Raw genomic sequence first — 21426 nt, 5'->3', positions numbered from 1 at the left:
TGAACCAAGTTTCTGCCCTTCTGGCAGAAACCAGGTTCGGCCGCCGAAGGGAGGTTAGGCCGCCGAACCCCCTTGTGGAGGCAGCATTCGGCTGCCGAAGCTTGCCCCCGAAAGAAGACTTTCGGATCTGTCTAGGACTTTCGGCCGCCGAAGGTGCCGCCGAAAGTGCCTGACTTTCGGCTCTGGAGGGGCTTTCGGCCGCCGAACCTGCCGCCGAAAGTGCCCTGTTCAGCCATTTCTTGCATGTTTTTATGTGATGTTTTCATGATGTTCTAGGGGGTTTTGGGGGGTATTTTTAGAGTTATGTTCATGTATGTGTGGTCCCTCATTTGAGTCCGCCTGTGTAGGTACGGACCCGAGGAACCGAGGACCCCAGCAGTGATAGCTGCTTCAGTGTCTTTTCAGAGCTAGCCAAAGGTGAGTAGAATAAACTCTAAAGTTTTAAATTAATGAAATATAGAATTTTGAGCATGTTCATACATCATATATGCCATGTGATATTCTAGGTTGTTTGCATTAGAAATTCACGAATATGATGCATTGCATATTATGTTGTTGATGTGGGTAAATGCTGGATGATCCACTAGTTCCTGGCAGGAAGACCAGGGAGCCTTTGACTACGCCCCTGGCACTATGAGAAAGAAAGACCAGGGAGCCTTTGACTACGCCCCTGGCACCATGGGACGCCAAGACCAAGTGCCTAATAAGGCCTTGGGGCAGTGTAAGTTATGTTATGTTTACAGGAAGTCCAGTGAGCCTTTGACTACGCCGCTGGCAATAGTTATGACGATGGGACTAGTTGGTGACAGGTTTACCCTTGATGTGGCTTGTTTGTGATGTGACGCATTTCATGAAAGTATGAATTTAAAATGTAATGTTTTATTATTCTGCTCACTGGGCTCTTGTAGCTCACCCCTTTCCCTTAACCCCCAGGTGTGCAGGTACAGGGTAGACCAGGAGGTCAGCAAGAGTAAAGATGAGTTCATGTAATAGTTTAGATGTGGACATGAGATCTATGATGATGTAATGTAAGAGTATTGTATAGTTATGTTATGTAATGATGAGGTTTAGAAGTGTGCTTGACCCTAGTTGTGCAATCCCTTTTAAAATGCATGATCTTTTATGAGAAATGATGTTATGGTTCAACCAAGCTTAATGTATGATGAGTTACCCCATTGGAGCATTTGATGAGGACTCCAGTGGAGGTTTATGTTTTTGTATATGATTATGTACAGGTTGAGCTTGGTTGATGTATGAGAAAGTTTACAGGTTTATGAGTATTGTTGATCATGTATGGGATTATACAGGTTTACAGGTTATATGTCAGGCTTGCTATGGGTCCCGGCGGCCTTAAGCCGATCTGGATCCTAGCGCCGGTAGCGGTCCGATTTTCGGGTCGTTACATGGACCTTCACCTCTGAAACCCGCTGAAGAAGAGGCTGCCCCTCTCCCTCTACCTCTGCCACTGGCCTGAGTCGCGGCTGGAGCTGCTGGCTGCGCTACACTACCTGAGGCTGTCTGCTGGGACTGTGCCATCGGGGTTGTCCTTGGACATTCTCGAGACATATGCCCCTCCTGACCACATCTTTAACAGGCTGTCGTCCCAAACCGACATACTCTCTTGTGTGGCTTACCACACCGTGCACAAACTGCATTATCCGCACCAGAGCTTGAGCCACTCCCTAGTCCCAGACTGGACTTAACCTTGTTCTAGAACTTGTTCTTCTTAGACTTCCTGGGACCTCTGTCCCACTTCTTGCTACCTGAAGCTGCTGCACTCATTGAAGAAGAGCCTGGGGTCTTAGAACCAGAAGGCTGTGCCACTGACTGTTTAACTGTCCCCTGAACGATGGCACTGGCCTCCATTTTCCGGGCCATATCCACTATGGCATGGAAGCTCTCCCTATCTGCTGACTGGATCAAGGAGGAATATCTGGAGTGGAGTTTCATGATATACCTCCTTGACCTTTTCTGGTATGAGTCAAGGTTTTGCCCTGCAAATGGCAACAGCTCCAAGAATCTGTCTGTGAACTCCTCTACACCCATCTCATCAGTCTGCTTCAACTGCTCAAACTCTATCATCTTCAGCTCCCTTGAACTATCTGGGAAAGCCCATCCTGCAAACTCGTTTGCAAACTCTTCCCAAGACATGCTATCCACTTTCGGGTTCACATAATTCTTGAACCACTCTCGTGCCTGCTTGCACTTAAGTGTGAACCCAGCCATCTGAATGGCTCTACTATCATCAGCCCCAATCTCATCTGTGATCACCTTGACCCTCTCAAGATACACAAACGGGTCGTCCCCTTTTTCATACTGGGGAGCACCCAACTTCATGTAGTCGGTCATCTTGACCTTGCTCCCACTGGCAGAGCTAGGTCTAGAAGGTTGAGCAACTGGGGCTGCTGGTTCTGTGGGTGGTGGAGGTGGTGCAACATTTTCTGAGGTAGGGTTTGCTGGATTTGGATAGTAAGGTGGGGGTGGATACATTGGATACTTTGGGTATGGTGGATAATAAGGTGGGTATGGCATCTGTGTGGGATAAGGGCTAAAGCTATGGTAATCCGATGTGCCTCCCATCGAATATCCAAGGTTTTGTGAGAAGGGTGGGTAGTAAGGTGGCTGAACAAATCCCGAGGCCTGAGTGCCTCCTTGGGATTTTCCCATTCCTTCTTCTGACATGCTAACTCCCAGACTGCCATCCCTCCTCTACTCTACATCCATATCATCCCCCATGTCCTCTGACGCTCCTCCCTGAACTGTTCCTCTGACTGATCTGCTTCTACCCAGATCCAAAGACCTTCTAGGGTCTCTTACTACTCTTTCTCTACTAGACCTACTAGACATTGCCCTAGGCAATGCTGGAGGACGGGCGCTCGTGCCCTCATCCTCAGGTGGTACTCCAGTCAATCTTGCTGATCGACGAGTTCCTCTCATCCTGTTTTCTGAAAAACAGTATACATCACATAAACATTAGCATCATATAGTTCATGTGGGCACACATGAACCCGCATCACACATCATAGCATATCATTAATGCACATGTATATAATCATGACATTTCATATCATCATACAAAACAGGACTCCACATCCTATCCTAGTGGACATGACCTTTCTTATTGTGCTTGACCTTCTATAACACCTATGAGCCCGACACTCTAGGTCCGATCATGTGAACCTAGGGCTCTGATTCCATTCTGTAACGATCCGAAAATCGGACCGCTACCGGCGCTAGGATCCGGGTCGGCTTAAGGCCGCCGGAACCCGTAGCAAGCCTGACATGCATCCTGTGAACCTGTTTAATCCCATACATGATCAAGAATATACATAAAAATTTAAAACTTTTCCTTACATCATTTCCTCATACACCAACTCAACCTGTACATGCACTGAACATAAACATAACTATAAATATTGATCCCTCTGTGGGACCTCATCAATGCCCCCGATGGGTGGCATCACATATGGTGAGTTGGTTAAACATCAACATCAATAAACATTAAGATCATGTGTCAAAAAGGGATTACAATATACTATGGTCAAGCACACTTGTAAACCTCAATATCATTACATTACGTATCTATACATCGTTATACAATTTGTCATGTCCACATTCTAGCTATTACAATTACAAGACTTTACTCTTCTTGACTTCACTGTCTAGCCCGTACCTGTAATCCTGGGGGATTAGGGAAAAGGGGTGAGCTACAAGAGCCCAGTGAGCAGAATAATAAAACATTTAAAACACATGCTATCATGAAATGCATCACATCACAACTAATCATATCAAGGATGAACTTGTCACCATTTAGCCCTCCACATATTCCAATCATGCCAGGGGCATAGTGCAGGCCACACCTGGTCTTTCTCTTATACATAACATAACATAACATACATAATCCATGGTGCCGAGGGCGTAGTGCAGGCCACGTCCGGTCTTTCTCTTACATAGTGCCAGGGGCGTAGTGCAGGCCACACCTGGACTTCCATACCATATCATCATGTCATAACATATGAGGGCTAATGGATCATTCAACATTCATCCACATCAACAACATATTATGCAATGCAACATATTCGTGGTTTCTAATGCAAACAACCTAAAATATCACATGGCATCCGTGATGCATGAACATGCTCAAAACTGATTTATTTACTTGAAACATGAGGAGTTATTCTACTCACCTCTGGCTAGCTCTGACACTGACTGAAGCAGCTGACTCACTGCTGAGGTCCTCGGTTCCTCGGGTCCGAACCTACACAGGTGGACTCAAATGAGGGACCAAACAACTAGAACATAACTCTAAAAACATCTCCCAAAAACCCCCTAAAACATCTCAAAACATCCATGCAAGAACATGCAAAGGAAGGCTGGACAGGGCACTTTCGGCGGCAGGTTCGGCGGCCGAAAGTCCCTCCAGAGCCGAAAGTCAGGCAGGTTCGGCGGCACCTTCGGCGGCCGAAACTCCCAGACAGAGGCGAAACTCATGCATGTTCGGCGGCACTTTCGGCGGCCGAAACTCCCAGACAGAGACGAAAGTCTCCTTTCAGGGGCAAGCTTCGGCAGCCGAAGGCTGCCTCCACAAGAGGGTTCGGCGGCCGAAAGTCCCTTCGGCTGCCGAACCTGGTTTCTCCTAAAGGGCAGAAACTTAGTTCAAACATGCACAAATGCCTCCAAACTCATACCATCATGCATTTAGCTCAACCAAAACATGCATACAAGCTCCTAGGGGTCTCAAACTGCCTTAAACCCCAACTACAACACATCAAACACACATTTACAAGCCACATTGCTCAAAACTCATCAAAAACCCATAAACTCAACATAAGCTTACTCATGCATTTTCTACCCCATGAACTTGCATAAAACTTGTTTAAAACATAATGTAAGCTAGAGATCGACTCTTACCTCTTGAAGATCGAAAGTAGAGGCGATCTAACTTGGAGTTGGGAGAGATTTAGCTCCTTGGGTCTCCAAGTTCAAAACTTGCTCAAAACTTGAAAATCTTCAAAAGAGAGTAAAAACTTGTGAAAATCTTGAAAGATCTGAAGGAAAAGACTCAAGATTTGCGAGGAACGGCGGAGAGCTCACCTTGGCCAACAATGGGGAGAAAAACTCGCCCGTTTTCGGCTAAGGGACCCTTTTATAGTGGCTGGCCAGGCCATGTTCGGGGGCCGAACGTGCCTCCGCATGCATGCCATGTTCGGCGGCCGAACTTGAGGTTCGGCGGCCGAACCTGGACTTCCCTCACTTATGCCTTCGGGGGCCTAAGGCACACCCGAAATGCATACATGTTCGGCGGCCGAACTTGAGATTCGGCGGCCGAACCTGGGTTTTCCTCCAAGGTTGTTTTCATGCAAAAACTCATTTCCTTTTCATTTAAAATCATAAAAATACATTAAAACATTTTAGGAAAATTTGTTTCTACCCTACTAGAGGCTTCCGACATCCGAGATTCCACCGGACGGTAGGAATTCCGATACCGGAGTCTAGCCGGGTATTATAGTTGTTTTCTCGATTGCAGGTGAAGGAGGGGGAGGAAGGAGTATGATGACGTCCTCCTATCGTGCTCGTTTGGGAGGAGGGCTGGATGTGCCAATGGTAGCCTTGTCTTTGCGGACAACTCATGCCACTTCGGTGAACTTGTTCTTCTTTCGGTCTATACCTACACCGAGCAAAAAGTGATTAAGTAAAGCAGTTTTTAAAATAGTGAAAGTTTCGGTGAACTTGTTCTTCTTTCAGTCCATACCTACACCGAGCAAAAAGTGATTAAGTAAGACAGTTTTTAAAACAGTGAAAGTTAGAAAGGAAAATATCCTACTCTGCAATGTAGGGAATGCTTTACTGAGGTATTTGTAGGCGAAAAGGATGAGATGGTTGAGCCTATTCTTCTTGGAAATAACTTTGCCAAGATAGAATGACATTTCTCACCGCCATATTGATGTCTAACCTCTGAATCAAGGCCATCCTCATATAGGTTCCAGTCAGTCTGGAGCCACCCAAAATCCTCGGATACCCTGTGGTGCAGAATAAAGAACTTATTTTTCCAGCGCTTCAGAGAAGAGGGTATCAATTCCAAAAGAGTTTGATGCTTCTTTCCACTAAACAACTAGAATTATTTATTATGCTGAGTACCCAGTTGATACAGTTGGGAGAAGAGTGCAAAGCTCGACTCAATATTAGTATTGAAACAAAGGAACCAAAAGGCTATTAGAATTCTCCGACTGTTCGGATGTAGTTAGACGACTACAAGCTTATGGAACTGGAGGACTTCAATGAAGAATAGATCCATAGGAAACTGGAGGCCTGCCTTCAATTTCTCTTCATAAATCATGATTGTGCCCTCCGTAGGGATTGGTCATCAATGGGAATGCGTGGGTTTGGAGCATGAACTTGGAAGAGTTCTCGGGAGATCTGGTAGTGATTATACAGGTGATCCATCTCCTTTTCTGTTAACACGAACAAGATATCATTTACTAGGAGGTTATTATTGTCATGAACCGCCCTTAGAGGAATGATAAGAGCAGGTGTGCAAATGGGGTTGCCGGAAGAAGAGCTTGAAGTGGAGCTTCCCCCAAAAGAGGATGATGAAGAAGAGATTTTCATCTTGGAAAATATCGAAAAAAAAAAATAAGAATTACCTTAAGAAAATGCAAGAGTAGGAGAATGGGTGGTCGAGTCTTTTTCAAAGAGAATAGAACAATTGAGATCATAAGTGGTAATCGGAGAAGAAGAAGGATTTTTATACTGTAATTTCAACAGCAAGATTAAATGCGGCTCGAGAAATAAGGCAATCGTCATCTATGTCCATAAACAGGCAAGAGATGTTAGTATGGAGAATCGATTCAGGCATGTTACATGTTCAAGATCGTGAATACAACTATGAACATTTGAATATGAAGAGTTGAAAACCAGTGGGAGACCTTTGATACGATATAATAATTGCTCAAAGTAAATTATGAGTTGTCACTATAGGACAGGATCGTGTGGTAAGATCCTAATAAATTATGATATAAGATCGCAGAAGTCTCACCATAAAAACGAAGACCAAGAGATCATAACACTCGATGCTCAGAATACTAAAACTCACCCTCTCCTGAGTCAGTCGAGTCTTTCTGGAATAAAGTTGTCATTAGAGAATATAGTCTAACAAATTCCATTATGTTTGTATTCGCATAATCTCTTATCCACTAGTCGGTACCAATTGGATTTTCAGTTGAATTAAATTAAAAGAATTAAGTTGCTTATTATATTAAAAATAATTTATTAAATTTAATAAATTTTAACATTTATTATAGTATAGAATAATGTAGAAAAAAGGCATATACCATGTCATAAAAAGCACTTTCTCAATCCTAATTTTAAATTAAGATAAAATTTATTTAAAATCTTTTAATTTTAAATTAAATTATCAAATTTAAAATATTTAGATAAAATCACCAAAACATTTAATTTTTTAAGTTCAATTATCCTTAAAAGAAAAATGTCTAGTATCTATGAATTTATAACTTTGGTAACCTATTTAGTGTGATTTTGCTTGCCTGCTTGCTTTTTGAGTGACATTGGCCTTTTGATACATGCTTTGGGAAGAAAATTTATTGTGGTTCTTGTACCAAATCAAATGATAATGAAAAATAATAATGGGGTTATTTGAACTAGTAATAAAAGGGTATAAATTTAAAAATTTTAAGTTAAGTCATGCAAACTTTTAAAAATTTGGATTGAATCATAAAATAATGAAAGGTTTAATTTATTTTTTTTATAAATAGATATAATCTAAGTGAAATAAAAAATAATAAAACAAATTTTATGATTTTGCTGTGTCAGTGTCGACACATATTCTTCAATTTGAGTTGTAAAGTTAGATATAATTATACTAAAATTTGTAAATTTAAATAATAATAACATGTTAAAGATTTTGGATTAATAAAAAAATAACCAGCATTGCAGGTTTTAAGGGAAAAAAATATATATAATATAAAGAAAAAAGAAAAGCTGATGACAACCGGCAAAAAAAAGGCAACGCGCATGACAAAACTTGAAATTTAAGTTACCTTGACGATGGAAAAGGAATAGATGCTCTCGTGGGTCAATAATGATATGAGAAGGAAACTTCTTGAAAATTTCTGCTGGTCTTTGAAAGCAAGAAATTTGTAAGTTTCGGGGAAACACAGTTAAGACTCTCAGTTCTAATATATGTGGTGCTTCTTGTGGCATATCTTGGAGAGATCTGGTTTCGCTATTCAAGGTTTTCTGCTGTTTTTTTTTTTTTCTTTTTTAAAAAATTTTTCCTGGGTTTTCTATATCAATGAATGAATTTTACTTTACTTATGAGCCATCATCTGCACCAGTTGCCTTTCCTTCATCTTCTAGCTTTACTTCATCTTCTGATGAATTCACCGATTCAATTAGCCAAAGCATATCCTCCTTCTCAGGCTCTGAGGCCAAGCCTAGTCAAAACATTTCTATTTCATCTTCTCATGCATCAAATCGTTTGAGCATCCAACACAGATCCACCTCCTCATCAGTCTCTGAGGCAAGGCCTAGCCAAAACACATCCACTGCATTTTCTTATGCATCAATCTCTGAGGTGAGTTTGGATAATGATGATGCTGAGATTGTTATTGAGGGAATTCCCGTTGGCATTAACCTGGGTATTCTAGCTGAAAGGAGCAAAATTTTCCATGACCTCTTCAAGCTAAAAGAGTTACCTGGGAAAAAAAAGTACCTGTTGAATGATCTAATACCTTTTGGAAAGATTGGATATGAAGCATTCTTGGTTTTCTTGAGCTACTTGTATACTGAAAAACTCAATCCACCTCCATTGGAGATTTCTACTTGTGTTGATAGTGAATGTGCTCATGATGCCTGTGGACCTGCAATTGATTTTGCAGTTGATTTGCTGTATGCCTCTGCCATATTCAAGGTACCAAAGCTGGTTGCACTTTTCCAGGTCAGTACCTTCCTTATATTTGAGTATTAGCATAAAATAAAATTATAAAACAGGGAATTTTTCTTTTTACTTTATTTTTTAATTTTAAAAAATATATTAAAATGTTTTTAAAATTTTAAAAAATCTAAAAAATTATTATAGAATCCTAAGATTTTAATAAAATTTATTACTAAATCTTTATAATTCTTAACTCTAATTACAATGCCTAAAATTATTGGGTCATGCTGCTAAATATTCCGTTAGTCTACTAATATAATCATCGTTAGCCAAAGGAAAGAGAGAGAGTATTAAGAAATAACAAAACCATCCTCAGATTTATTTGCTAAGACCACATCCTTTTCCCTCTCATCCTTCTTCTCCACCTCCTTTTTCTCTCTTCTATTATTGACATTTCCACTATGCATATGCTTCCTTGAATCCCTACATCGTCTCTTCTCTTTTTATTCCGGAGTTCTCTTTCACTTTCACTCACTCACCGATGGCTCCTCCATCCCATCTTATTCTCTACTGATCGTCGTTGGCTTTCATCGACATTGCAACATCCTCTCCCTTGATAGCTCCTCTCCATTCCTTCTCACTCTCAGCTGACCGTGCTGGTCTTCATCATTCATTTCAACATCATTTCCCTTGAAAGCTCCTCTCCATCTTGTCTCACTCTCACCCGACTCTAGTTGGACATCATCTTCCTCAAAAGCTCCTCTCCATCCCGTCTCACTCTCAGCCAACCGTCGCTTATCGGTCATTGTAACATCATCTCCCTTGAAAACTCCTCTTCATCTCGTGCAGACCGTTGTTGGCCTACATCGGCCATTGCAACTTCATCTCCCTCGAAAGCTCCTCTCCATTCTGTCTCACTCTCAGTCAACCGTTGGCCTTCATCGGTAGTTGCAACATCATCTCCCTCGAAAGCTCCTCTCCATCCCATCTCAGAGATCGTCGCTGGCCTCAAATTCAAGCGGCGATTATTTCTCAATTTTGATTGCTATTCTGTGTGAGCAATTTATGTTATTTTACCTTAAGACTATAACGACCCGGAAACCGGACCGCTAACGGCGTTAGAATTCAGATCGACTTATAAGGTCGCCAGAACCCGTAGCAAGTCTACTATACATCCTGTGTACCTGATAAAAATCTCATATATGATCATACATTTTCATTAAAAATTTAAATATTTAATATACTAAACTCGACCTGTGCATACATCATAAACTGTATACATAAAATCCCATACTAGAGCCCTCGTCAAATGCTCTAGTATGGTCAACATCACATATATCAAGTTTAGTTTAGCATAACTCATCATAAAAACTTTTACAATATAATCATGTTCATTGAGATTTTCCAAAACATAAACTAGGGCAAAGCACAAATCTAATCCATTACATAGTATATATCAACTACTATTCTATTACATTAAACTATACCAACCATTAACTGACTCTCCCACGCTATCTTCAATCCTGCAAACCTGGGGTTAGGGGAAAGGGATAAGCTACAAGGGTTTAGTGAGCAGAATATAAAAATAATTTAATAAACATGTGATCTCATGAAATGCATCACAACACAAATGATACACATCAAGGATGGATTTGTCACCAGTAACCCTCTACATATTCCAAATAATGTTCGGCCCTCGACGGAGGTCCTCGGGACTTCCTCTTAAACATAACATAACATATCCAACTGTGCCAGGGGCGTAGAATGGGCAGCCCTGGTGTTTTCCTTACGTAGTGCCAGGGAGCGTAGAATGGGTGGCCCTGGTCTTCCGTATCCGTATCCGTATCATATCATAACCTGCTCGAGGGTTAGTGGGTCATCCAATATCCATCCACAACAATAGTAAATGTGCAATGCATCATATTCGTGAATTCTAATGCAAACAACCTATTACATAACATGACATTCGTGATGCATGAACGTGCTCAAAAAGCTTGATTACTTAAAAATAAGAGATTAATTTAGTTTTACTCACCTCTGGCTGGCACTTGCCTAACAAAAACGCAGCTAGCTCACTGAAGGCCTCTACGGTCTCCCTAGTCCGATCCTATACAGGTGGACACAAATGAAGGACCAAACATAACTCTAACAAGACTTTAAACAACTACCCAAAAACTCCCTAAAACATCATATAACATGCATATAAAACAAGCAAAGGAAGGCTGGGTAGAGGACTTTCGGCGGCAGGTTCGGCGGCCGAAGGTCCTTTACAGATCCGAAAGTCAAGGTCCTTCGGGGGGTAGGTTCGGCGGCCGAAGGTCCTCCACAGATCCGAATGTCAGGGACTTTTGGGGGCGGGTTCGGGGGCCGAAACTCCCTTATAGATCCAAAAGTGCATGCTTTCGAGGGCATGTTAGATGGCCAAAAGGCAGCCTCCCATGCAGGTTCGGCGGTTGAGCCCTGCTTCGGCGGCTGAACTTGGGTTCTCCAGAACGGTAGAACCCGATTATTCCTCATGCATTTCAGCCCCAAAACTCTCAAATCCTCTCACCCAACACCTCAAAACATGCATACTCACTCCATTATGCATAAGGGGTATACAAACTAGCCTAAACCCCAACAAACAATAATAAAACACAAGAGGAAGCATACATTCATCAAAAACACAACTCAAACCCTATATCATTAGATCTACCCATTTCATGCATCTTTAGCCCTTAACCCCTTTTAAAACTTACTTAAAACATAGAAAAAGGCAATGATCTATACATACCTCTTGAAGATCTAAGGTAGATGCGACATAAGCTTAGAGTTGAGGAGAAAGGGTCTCCAAACTTCAAAATCTTGGATTTAAGCTTAAAACTTCAAAACAAGAGAAATACTCATGAAAATTTGAAAGATTTGAAGGAAAAATATAAAATCATCCAAGGGAGGGCAAGAATTCACCTTTGCCCGAAAATGGAAAGAGAAAACTCTCCCATTTTCGGACTGGAGGCCTCTTATAGGTGGCTGGCCAGACTACCTTTGGGGGCCGAAAGGAGAGCTCCCGCGGCAGCACCATGTTCGGCGGCCGAACATAAGATTCGGCAGCAGAACCTAGCTTTTCCCTTCCTAAACTTTTTTCTTTCAAAAACTCTTTTCTTCCTTTCTTAAAACCTTAAAATATTCAAAATACATTTTATAAAAACCTTATTTTACCCTTTTAAGAGAATCCAGTCTCGAGATTTCAGATTCCAACGGAGATTCCATCGGAGGGTTGGAATTCTGACGCTGGAACTTAGACGGGTATTACAATATCGATGGATTGTATTTTGTAAATTATAATTGGATTAAAATGAAATTTCTCCTTCTATTAGAAGAGATGTTCTTGGTAGTGTTAGTTGTTATTTGGTTGGGAGATTTATTGATTTTAAGAATTATTTGAAGAGGGGAATGGTGGATTGAATTAGGTTGAAATTGGTATAGAATTGCAAGGGTTGGAGGGAGAGTAACATTGCAAATTAGAGGATAGATGAAGTCTATTTCAGACATTTCACATAAAATTAATTAAAGTAATTAACAGTCTTTTAGAGAGGAAACCAATAGTTCTATTTTAAAATTATGAGATATATTTTAATTAGAACTAAGAATTATAAGAATTTAACAGTGAATTTCATTAAAATTCAGGGATTTTACATTAATTTTTTTTAAAATCTATGAATTAATTATTATATTAATTTTAATAGTTAAATATTTAGTTTATTCCTTTGTTTTGTTTTGTAAAAATGTCCGCTATTTAATTTTCCAAAACAATTAAGAATTTAATTGATTTCTTGATTTTATTTTATAAAAATATTCACTATTTAATTTTTGAATATTTTAAATTTTTGGATAATTTATTAGTAAACTTTTAAAATTTAAATAATGTTTTAATGTATTTTTTAAAAAATTAAAAACTAATTAATAAATATTTTATATCACAAAAACTACATAGTAATTTTTTCTATAGAATATTACCATACTAATTAAAGGTCTGGTCTTTTATTAGCACAACATACCTCTGTGATCGATCCTCTTGAGTGCTGATTAATGAATTATGTAAACTTTATTAGATGAGTCGTGAGATAAATTGTAGTAATTTGATAATCCCATATGTTTTTGTAGAGACGCCTTTCTAGCTTTGCTTATAGGGCTTATGTAGAGGACGTAATCCCAATACTTGTGGCTGCCTTTCATTGCGACTCAGATGAACTTGAAAATCAATGTATACAGAGAATAGCAAGTTCAAATCTTGATAACATCTCAATACAGAAGATGCTTCCCGGTGATCTTCCAAAAATAATCGAATTCTATCGTAAAGAGCCTATGTCTGATGCTCAACAGATCTCTGTGGCAATGGACTCCTTGCATGAAAAGATTATTAGGAGAATACACAAGGCATTGGACTTTGATGATGTTGAGTTGGTACATCTTCTCCTCCTTGAAGACCTTGATTTAACAATAGATGATACCAAGGCTCTTCATTATGCTGTTGCATATTGTGACCGCAAATTGGTGTGTGAGGTGCTTAACTGTTTTTCCTTTGATATCAACCTTAGAAATTCGCAAGGTTTCACAGCTCTTCATATTGCAGCCATGCGAAAAGAACCATCAATTATTATGTATCTCCTAGGAAAAGGAGCTTGTGTTTCAGACTTAACATTGGATGGGAGAAGTGCTATTACCATCTGCAAAAGATTGACCAGGCAAAAAAATTATCAATCTAAAATCGAGCAGTGTCAGGAAACGACTTATAAAGACCGACTATGCATAGACATCCTGGAGAGAGCAATGCAGGGAAACGTCTTAAGCTAGGAGAAATTAATAACGCGCAAGTATCTTGCATGGAAGGACAAATCAATGGAAATAGGACATTTTTATGTAAGAGGGTTCAATGAAACCTTATTTTATTTATGTGTCAAATTTTTTTTTTTCCTTTAAACTAATTAATTATCTTTCTTGCTTGTGTGTTATTCTATAATTGGCTTGTGATTCCATGCACTGATCTTACATTGGAATAACAATTGCATTGTATAATCTTTCACAGGCTAACCTTTCTAATGATCAAAATCACAAAGCTTTTAGAGAATCCAATAGTCACCTTGGTGTTTGGTGGTTTAAAATGAAATTAAATAAAAAAATTACTATTTAGTCTCTACGATATAAAAAAAATTCACTAATTAATTTTTTAATTTTAAAAAATATATTAAAATATTTCTAACGTTTTAAAAAGTGATCATTCTATTATTTTTAGCTGTTAAATATTATAAAAATGTCTAAATCCTTCTTATGAAGTGATTAATTAGTAAAATTTTAAAAAATATTAGGGAATAATTAATAAATTTTTTAAAATTATAAAAATTAAATAGTAAAATATTTAATAGATACGATTAATAAAATGATTAATTAATAGATTTTTTAAAATGTTAAATATATTTTTAATTATTTTTAAAATTGAGAAATTAATTAGTAAATTTTTTTAAAAATTAAATAGTAACTTTTTCATGGCAAAATATTCAAAACGACGAATAAATTTGCGTGATTTGCTCTCTTAATATAATCAATAGACGAACTTTTATTTCACTAATTTCATTTTGTACTATTAAAAGCTCAAATTAACCTTCCATCATCTGGTCATACTTCAGAGAAACACTCACTAAAAAACTGCTCATAATAAATAATTTTAGAACTTCGCATAATAAATACATTTGTCGTCTCTCTCATTCTTCTATATATTTAATATTAATTAAGAATTTTTAGTTTAGCATTTCAATTTCGAAACTTTTTTTTTTTTTTTTAAATTCCATCTTCAGGCATGATTTCAATAGATCTACTTCCTGAAATGAATGTAGCTATTAAAATTCTAACAAAGCAAACAAGATTCTGACTCCTCTTTTCACATAATATAAAATAAAGAAAAACAAGAAAAAAATTACTAAACTTCTAATTTTATATTATAAATTTCAAATTCGAAACACCACACATAAACTCAGCCTTATCCCTATTAAAGGCCTCCATCAAATCCTCTTTGAGCCTTAAAAAGCGCATCTTTCTCAATCTCTGTTCTTCAGGGCTGCCCCTTTCATGCTAAAACAAATCAGAAAGGTCATCTTCCATGAATTTATCAAGAGCTTCATAGCACGTAGGGAAAAACCGTCGAGCGAATCCCACTGCAATGGTCTAATGATTTACACAAGGATCCTATATCTACATATATATATATGAACAGACCATTTGGCCTCTCAACCAAATCATGATTGGGATGAAAATGATTGGTTTCATTTCTCAGGTGAGCTGTGAGCATGACACGCATGAAATAATAAATTGAAGTAATTTTTGGATTTGGTACTTAATTTTTGTGGCTTCAAGTACGAAGCCTATTGGACAAGAGAGAGTTGCAAAAGAGTTTCACAACGGAATGACCGGTACTGATACCTTTGTAGGAAGAGCTTATGGAAGGCGCAATTCAAAGCAGAAACAACAGGAAGGAATCAATGAAACTATGGCAACTATCAAAGATGCAACTAGCAGCAATCTAATCCCAATAAATCAGCACAATTTCTCTAATTAAGGGCTTGATTATGCCAAGAATTATGTAATGTGATATGCTTGCATTTTGGCAGAATTCTTGTGTTTCCTTTTACAGCAAAAAGTAATCTCTATTTAAAGCGCATTGTTGACAGAAATAAAACAAGCTAAAATTCATTCCACAATTCTAGAGGTTTATGACTCTCTCCCTTCATTAACGCGTCTAGGTTTAAGGCTCTCTTTGACGAATCCTATAACATCCATTGTAGGTTCCTCATGGGGAAGAAACTGTAGTAAAGGGAAGGCATCAATCTTTGAGGCTGATTATACTGTTCATCACCCTGTGACAAGATCCCTTGTACGAGAACACAATAACTTGGTATCAAAGCCTAACAAACAGGCGATTCCAACTCGAGAGAACAATTAAGCGCTCTCTTCCAAGAGTCTCACGCTGTGATCAAAGCTAGAGTAGTTGCAGCAGAGTTGAGCATGGAGGCCAGAATAGCACAGATAGAATCAAAACTTGAAGCCTAGTTAAAGCAACTATCGCGCCAATATAAAGAGCTATTCAATAGTCCCCCACGAACCTATGAGCCAGAATCTGAAGGAGACGAGCAATAATAACATTCCAAAAACTCAGGGAGACAGAACTGACACCAGAATTGAGATCAGAACAGGAACAATACCACAATACACTAAACTTGACTTCCTTGCCTATGACGACATTGAAGATCCAATAGTCTGGCTCCATAAATGTGAAAAAAAAAAATTGTTTGGATGGCTGTTTTCTAAAGACTGATATTGGCAGCGCATTACTTAGTGCAGTTGCAAGAGATGGAAACAATCATATGATTCCAATATCATGGTGTGTGGTGGAAGGAGAAAATAAATTCAGTTGGAAATGATTTCTTGAAAAATTTTTTGAAGACATTAACATTATAACTGGCCTTGGATTGACTAATAAAAGGTTAGTTTTAAATTCATATATTTATATATATTTAACATATAATTTTTAAGTTGCTTTGCTATTATTCTGATTTTGATATGTATTTGATGCGTTTGATGGATAAAACTTATTCATGTAGAGTTTGGAATCTATATGGTATACCTTGTGTACATGATTTGGCTTATATTTTCTATATGAAGCATGACGTAGAGTTGCATATTGATCATTATTTTACAAAAGATTAGTACATAGATCTATAAGTATGTTGTTGAACCATTAAATGGAATGAATATGTGGCCACAAGTAAAAGATACACAAATTTTGCCACTTGAGTACAAAAAATGCCTGGAAGACGAAAAAGAGCATAAAAAGAGACGGTCATGAAGATAAAACTAATAGAAAAAGTAGAGTAAGCAAAGGAATAGAGATGACATGCCAATGGTGTCTTCAAACTGGATACAACAAAAGAGGATGTCCACATAAGGACAAACTATTTGTCGAAAAGCCCCCAAAGGTATAATATTATACTGCCAGTTAGTTTATTATTTTGTTACTTTAAAATTAAGGTATAATTATTTATTAATGTAGAGAAAAAGAGGAAGACCAAAGAAACAAATAAGTGAAGTTGCTATATAAGGGCACCAACATATTGCACCTTCAAGGAATATGGTTTCAAGAGATAGAAGAATGGTAACTTGTCTCTTTGGAATTAATATCGTATTATGCCAATGGTGATTATCTATGTCATGGTGTTTTGGTTAATGATGAAACATGAATTATTTATGCACGGGTATACTAAGTTTGTATTTAAAACTCTATTGTTTAATTTTGCCACTATAAATAATTTAATAAAAAGTGAATGAACTTAATTTTCATGCAGCACATGTGACAGAAATGTGAGAATTGTTTGTGGACCATCTTCAACGGCACAGACAGCAAGAAGGGCAAATACTAGTATAATTATTAATGATCAACAGACCATTCAACCAATTGGATCTCAAGCTCTAAGTGAACTAATATCATCTCAACTTGAACAGTTTATTGGAGTATCAAGAAAAGGCAAGAAGAAGTGCATCTAGAGGGATAAGATGATGAAAAATGATTTATTTTGTTACACTTGACTTATATTTTGTAAATGAACTAGCTAGGTATTTATACACTTTATTGTTATTTTGTTACTATGGAAGTGGAGCAGTGTGATTATTTTGTTAGTTTGGAATACTGTTATTTTGTTAATTGGTATATTGGTCATTTTGATGGATGTGGACTATTTTGTATCATCAAATTGAATGAAAGAATTCTTTTTTTTTTTGCCACAATGTTGTTAATTTAAATAGACTAACGTTATTTTATTAGTTGCACAGTAACTTCAATTGAAATTATTGAAAATATTCATATACTATCAAGAATACGCATCACATACTCAAATAAAGAATATTACCGATGACAAATAGAAACTATTGATATATTCATAATAAAAAGGAACTATTGATCAGTTTGCATTAATAAACAATAAAGAGAAACTATCTATGTTTATCCTATTGATCAATTTAAGGAACTACTTCATTACATTAATAAATAAAAAGAACATAACAAATATGAAGCAACCAAAACGATTCTCATTTTCCATTGATTAGCTTGCATTTTATGGATTATAGATCGTAAGAAGCACTTGTCTTTCTTAAATTTTAACACTTTTTCCTTCTTGTTCATCATCTTTGACTCTACAAATTTCAACTCCCTTTCTAGCTCAATCTCTTGTTGTTCTTTGTTTGATAATACAGCTTGAACCTTCTCCATTTTGTCAAATATGACATTAAAAACACACCTGTCTCTTGATCCAAGAACTAGCTCATCATCGTACCATAAGAAGAAATCACAATTTTTTTCATATCAAAGACAACCCATATAATAAGAATCACATCTTCAGTTCAAAGTAAGTTAAACTAAAAAAACAACATACTTTCTTCAACTGGCAATAATAAAATCTTCATGCAGAAAATTCTAGGTGAATCGGGTAATATATTCGAGCTGTTTTATCTGTGGAGGATGAAGCACTGTTGGCTGCCATTATCGATTCTAGCTAGGCCTGTGCAATCGGTCGGTTCGGTTCCGAACCGAACCGAACCGAAAAAACCGAAAACCGAAGTGTTAAAATTTTAAAAACCGAAAAAACCGATTATGATGATATAACCGAACCGAACCGAACCGATAAAAATCAGTTCGGTTCGGTTCGGTTCGATTCAAACCGAAATCTGCCATAGTTCTTGGTATCTGTGTTGGGGCTGCCATAGTTCTTGTTCTGTTCCTTATTTCTCTCTGGTTCACTTTTAAACGCAACAAGAATAACAATACTGCCGCACAATCTAAATTCAAGTCATCTATCAATAATTCCACAATCCCCAGCGTCTCCAAGGAAATCCAGGAGATACGCTTAGACCCTTCGCACCTGGCACCTGTTCCTAAACCGCTTAGCTCGGACCCAGTGCCGGAATCGAAACCAGTCCTGCTTCTACGGTATGAAGAGGCTACTAGTCCGGTCGGTGAGCGAAACAGAATTCACATTGAGATTGGGAAGGATCACAGAATATTGTATCCGGAGCGTGCTGGTGGGTCAGGCCACGGAAGCGGAGAGACCCGGTCCGGTGCTCGTTCTAGTGATCAGGCCGGTGCATCTATCGCGGTACCAGAAGTTTCACATTTGGGATGGGGCCATTGGTACACTCTCAGAGGGGGGAGGCGAACGCCTGGGCCGAAAGGGTTGGGTATCAAAGGGGGAGGGGGAGGGCTCGGGCTTGGGCTTGGGATTAGCCACGAAATCGGTTATTTCGGTTTGATCGGTTATTTAATACGTTTAAACCGAACCGAACCGAAAATCGAATAATTTTAAATATATTAACTGAATCAAACCGATCATTCCGATTAACCGAACCGAAAAATCGAAATTAATCGGTTCGGTTCGGTTTTTCGGTTTAAACCGAAATATGCACCGGCCTAATTCTAGCTGCTTGCATGTAGAGATAAATGAATCCCTTATCGTAGAGTACTTTCTTGTAAACATTGAACCTCGTCCCTCTATTTCCGATAGGCCTGTGCAGATTTCGGTTTAAACCGAAAAACCGAACCGAACCGATTAATTTCGGTTTTTCGGTTCGGTTAATCGGAATGATCGGTTTGATTCGGTTAGTATATTTGAAATTATTCGGTTTTCGGTTCGGTTCGGTTTAAACGTGTTAAATAACCGATCAAACCGAATAACCGATTTCGGTTCTAATCCCAAGCCCAAGCCCTCCCCCTCCCCTCCCCCTCCCCCTCCCCCTCCCCCTCTGATACCCAACAAATTTCGGTGGGTATCAGGATCAGTAGCATTAGACTAAAGAGAAAAAGAAACACAAAACCCACCTAATCAAACCAGTGAATTCCACGAATAGCTCATATTCACAGCCAAAGAACTCCTCCACCTTCTCTTTCAACCTCTCTATCCTCGAAAAGAAAAAAGTAAAAGTATAAGAGAGAGAGAGAGAGAGAGCGAGAGAGCGAGCGCGAGCGAGAGCGAGAGCGCGAGCTCGAGAGCGAGCGCGAGCGAGAGCGAGAGCGCGAGCTCGAGCGCGAGCGCTCGAGCGAGCGAGGGAGGGAGGGAGGGAGAGAGAGAGAGAGAGAGAGAGAGAGAGAGTTCTGCCTTAAAAGAAAAAGAGAGAGAGAGAGTTCTGCCTTAAAAGAAAAATACATATATATATATATGGAATAAAACTTAATCGTAGATTTCGGTTTGAACCGAACCGAACCGAACCGAACCGATTTTTATCGGTTCGATTCGGTTCGGTTATATCATCATAATCGGTTTTTTCGGTTTTTAAAATTTTAACATTTCGGTTTTCGGTTTTTTCGGTTCGGTTCGGTTCGGAACCGAACCGACCGATTGCACAGGCCTAATTTCCGAGTCGAAGGATTCTTCACTTTGACTTCTTCATTTCATTCTCTCCCTTTTGTTCACTCGTTCGGATTCTTCATTTTGTTCTCCCTTTCAAATTAGAGATCTTTTATTTTTACAATTTAAGAAAGTAATTTTAATATAATAATTTTATTTTCATTTGTTTAATTAGATTTTCAATAGTTTAATTATTTAATTCAGATTAGATAAACATATAACCGTATTTATGTGAGTAAATCTAAATGTCATAAGAGCTTAATAAAAAAATATTAAAAATATCCACGTGGACATACCACATCATCAAGACACACCCCTCCCCTTTCTTATTTCAAATTTGGATACAATTGCAAAGAGATTGCAATTATTGACAATTGTACCAACTTTGATAGATTTTAATTGAATTGCAAAAATATATAAAATTTTGAATTTTTAATGCAAATAGACCAAAAGTAAAAGTTATTTGCAACTTTACTTTAAATAATATAATATTTTTAATTATAAAATATTATATTTATTTTTCATAAATACCTTAAAATATATAATAATTATACTAAACAAAATAAATAAATTTATTAATTTCTTTTATTATACTAAGTAAAAATAGTAATTTTAAATTATTTAGATCAAAATTAATTAATCAGCTATAATTAAAATAATAATTTAAAATTAAATTATTATTAACAAATATTAAAAAATTTTAAATTTTTTATTATAAAACTTTTAGCTAACGTCAGTAACATCAAATAAAATATTAATATTCACGCCATATCAGCCACCACATTAGCAATTTCTAATCTCATTTTTTAGCATGGTCAATAATTAACATTAAAATTTTAAATTAGACTATAATTTATAAGAAAAAGAAATTCGATTAAAATTGACAAAAATGCTAAGATTTTAATTTTTTTTTTAATATTTAAGTCTTTATATTATATTAATTTTAATAATATTATTTATAACATAATTTTTATTTAAAAATATTTTTAATTATTTTTCATAATATATATTTATATATATTATAATAATATATTTTATTATTTTTAACGTATTAATTTGTACTATTAAAATTAAATAGTATTAATAATATATTTATAGATAAACAATTATTAT

General features: G+C 37.5%; 1 protein-coding gene across 1 annotated transcript; it reads left to right on the top strand.

Annotated features, from left to right (window-relative positions):
* The first annotated feature begins 8080 nt into the window (after nucleotides 1-8080).
* LOC110630807 (BTB/POZ domain and ankyrin repeat-containing protein NPR1) lies at nucleotides 8081-13906 on the top strand. Its single transcript, XM_021778394.2, has 2 exons — nucleotides 8081-8956; nucleotides 13037-13906. Exons 1-2 carry the CDS (start codon nucleotides 8312-8314, stop codon nucleotides 13724-13726), a joined length of 1335 nt encoding a protein of 444 aa, XP_021634086.1. The 5' UTR covers nucleotides 8081-8311; the 3' UTR covers nucleotides 13727-13906.
* Nucleotides 13907-21426: the final 7520 nt, after the last annotated feature.

The sequence above is a fragment of the Manihot esculenta genome, chromosome 14 (assembly GCF_001659605.2).
Source record: "Manihot esculenta cultivar AM560-2 chromosome 14, M.esculenta_v8, whole genome shotgun sequence".
Classification (NCBI taxonomy): Eukaryota; Viridiplantae; Streptophyta; class Magnoliopsida; order Malpighiales; family Euphorbiaceae; genus Manihot; species Manihot esculenta.
The sequence above is the reverse complement of the archived record's forward strand: the minus strand, read 5'-3'. Positions and strand labels throughout refer to the sequence as shown.

Excerpts from the sequence above, each read along its gene's own strand:
- LOC110630807 (XM_021778394.2), top strand. The coding sequence starts at position 8,312 with ATGAATGAATTTTACTTTACTTATGAGCCATCATCTGCACCAGTTGCC. Across the intron at positions 8,957-13,036 it reads AGCTGGTTGCACTTTTCCAG|AGACGCCTTTCTAGCTTTGC; the intron begins GTCAGTACCTTC and ends ATGTTTTTGTAG.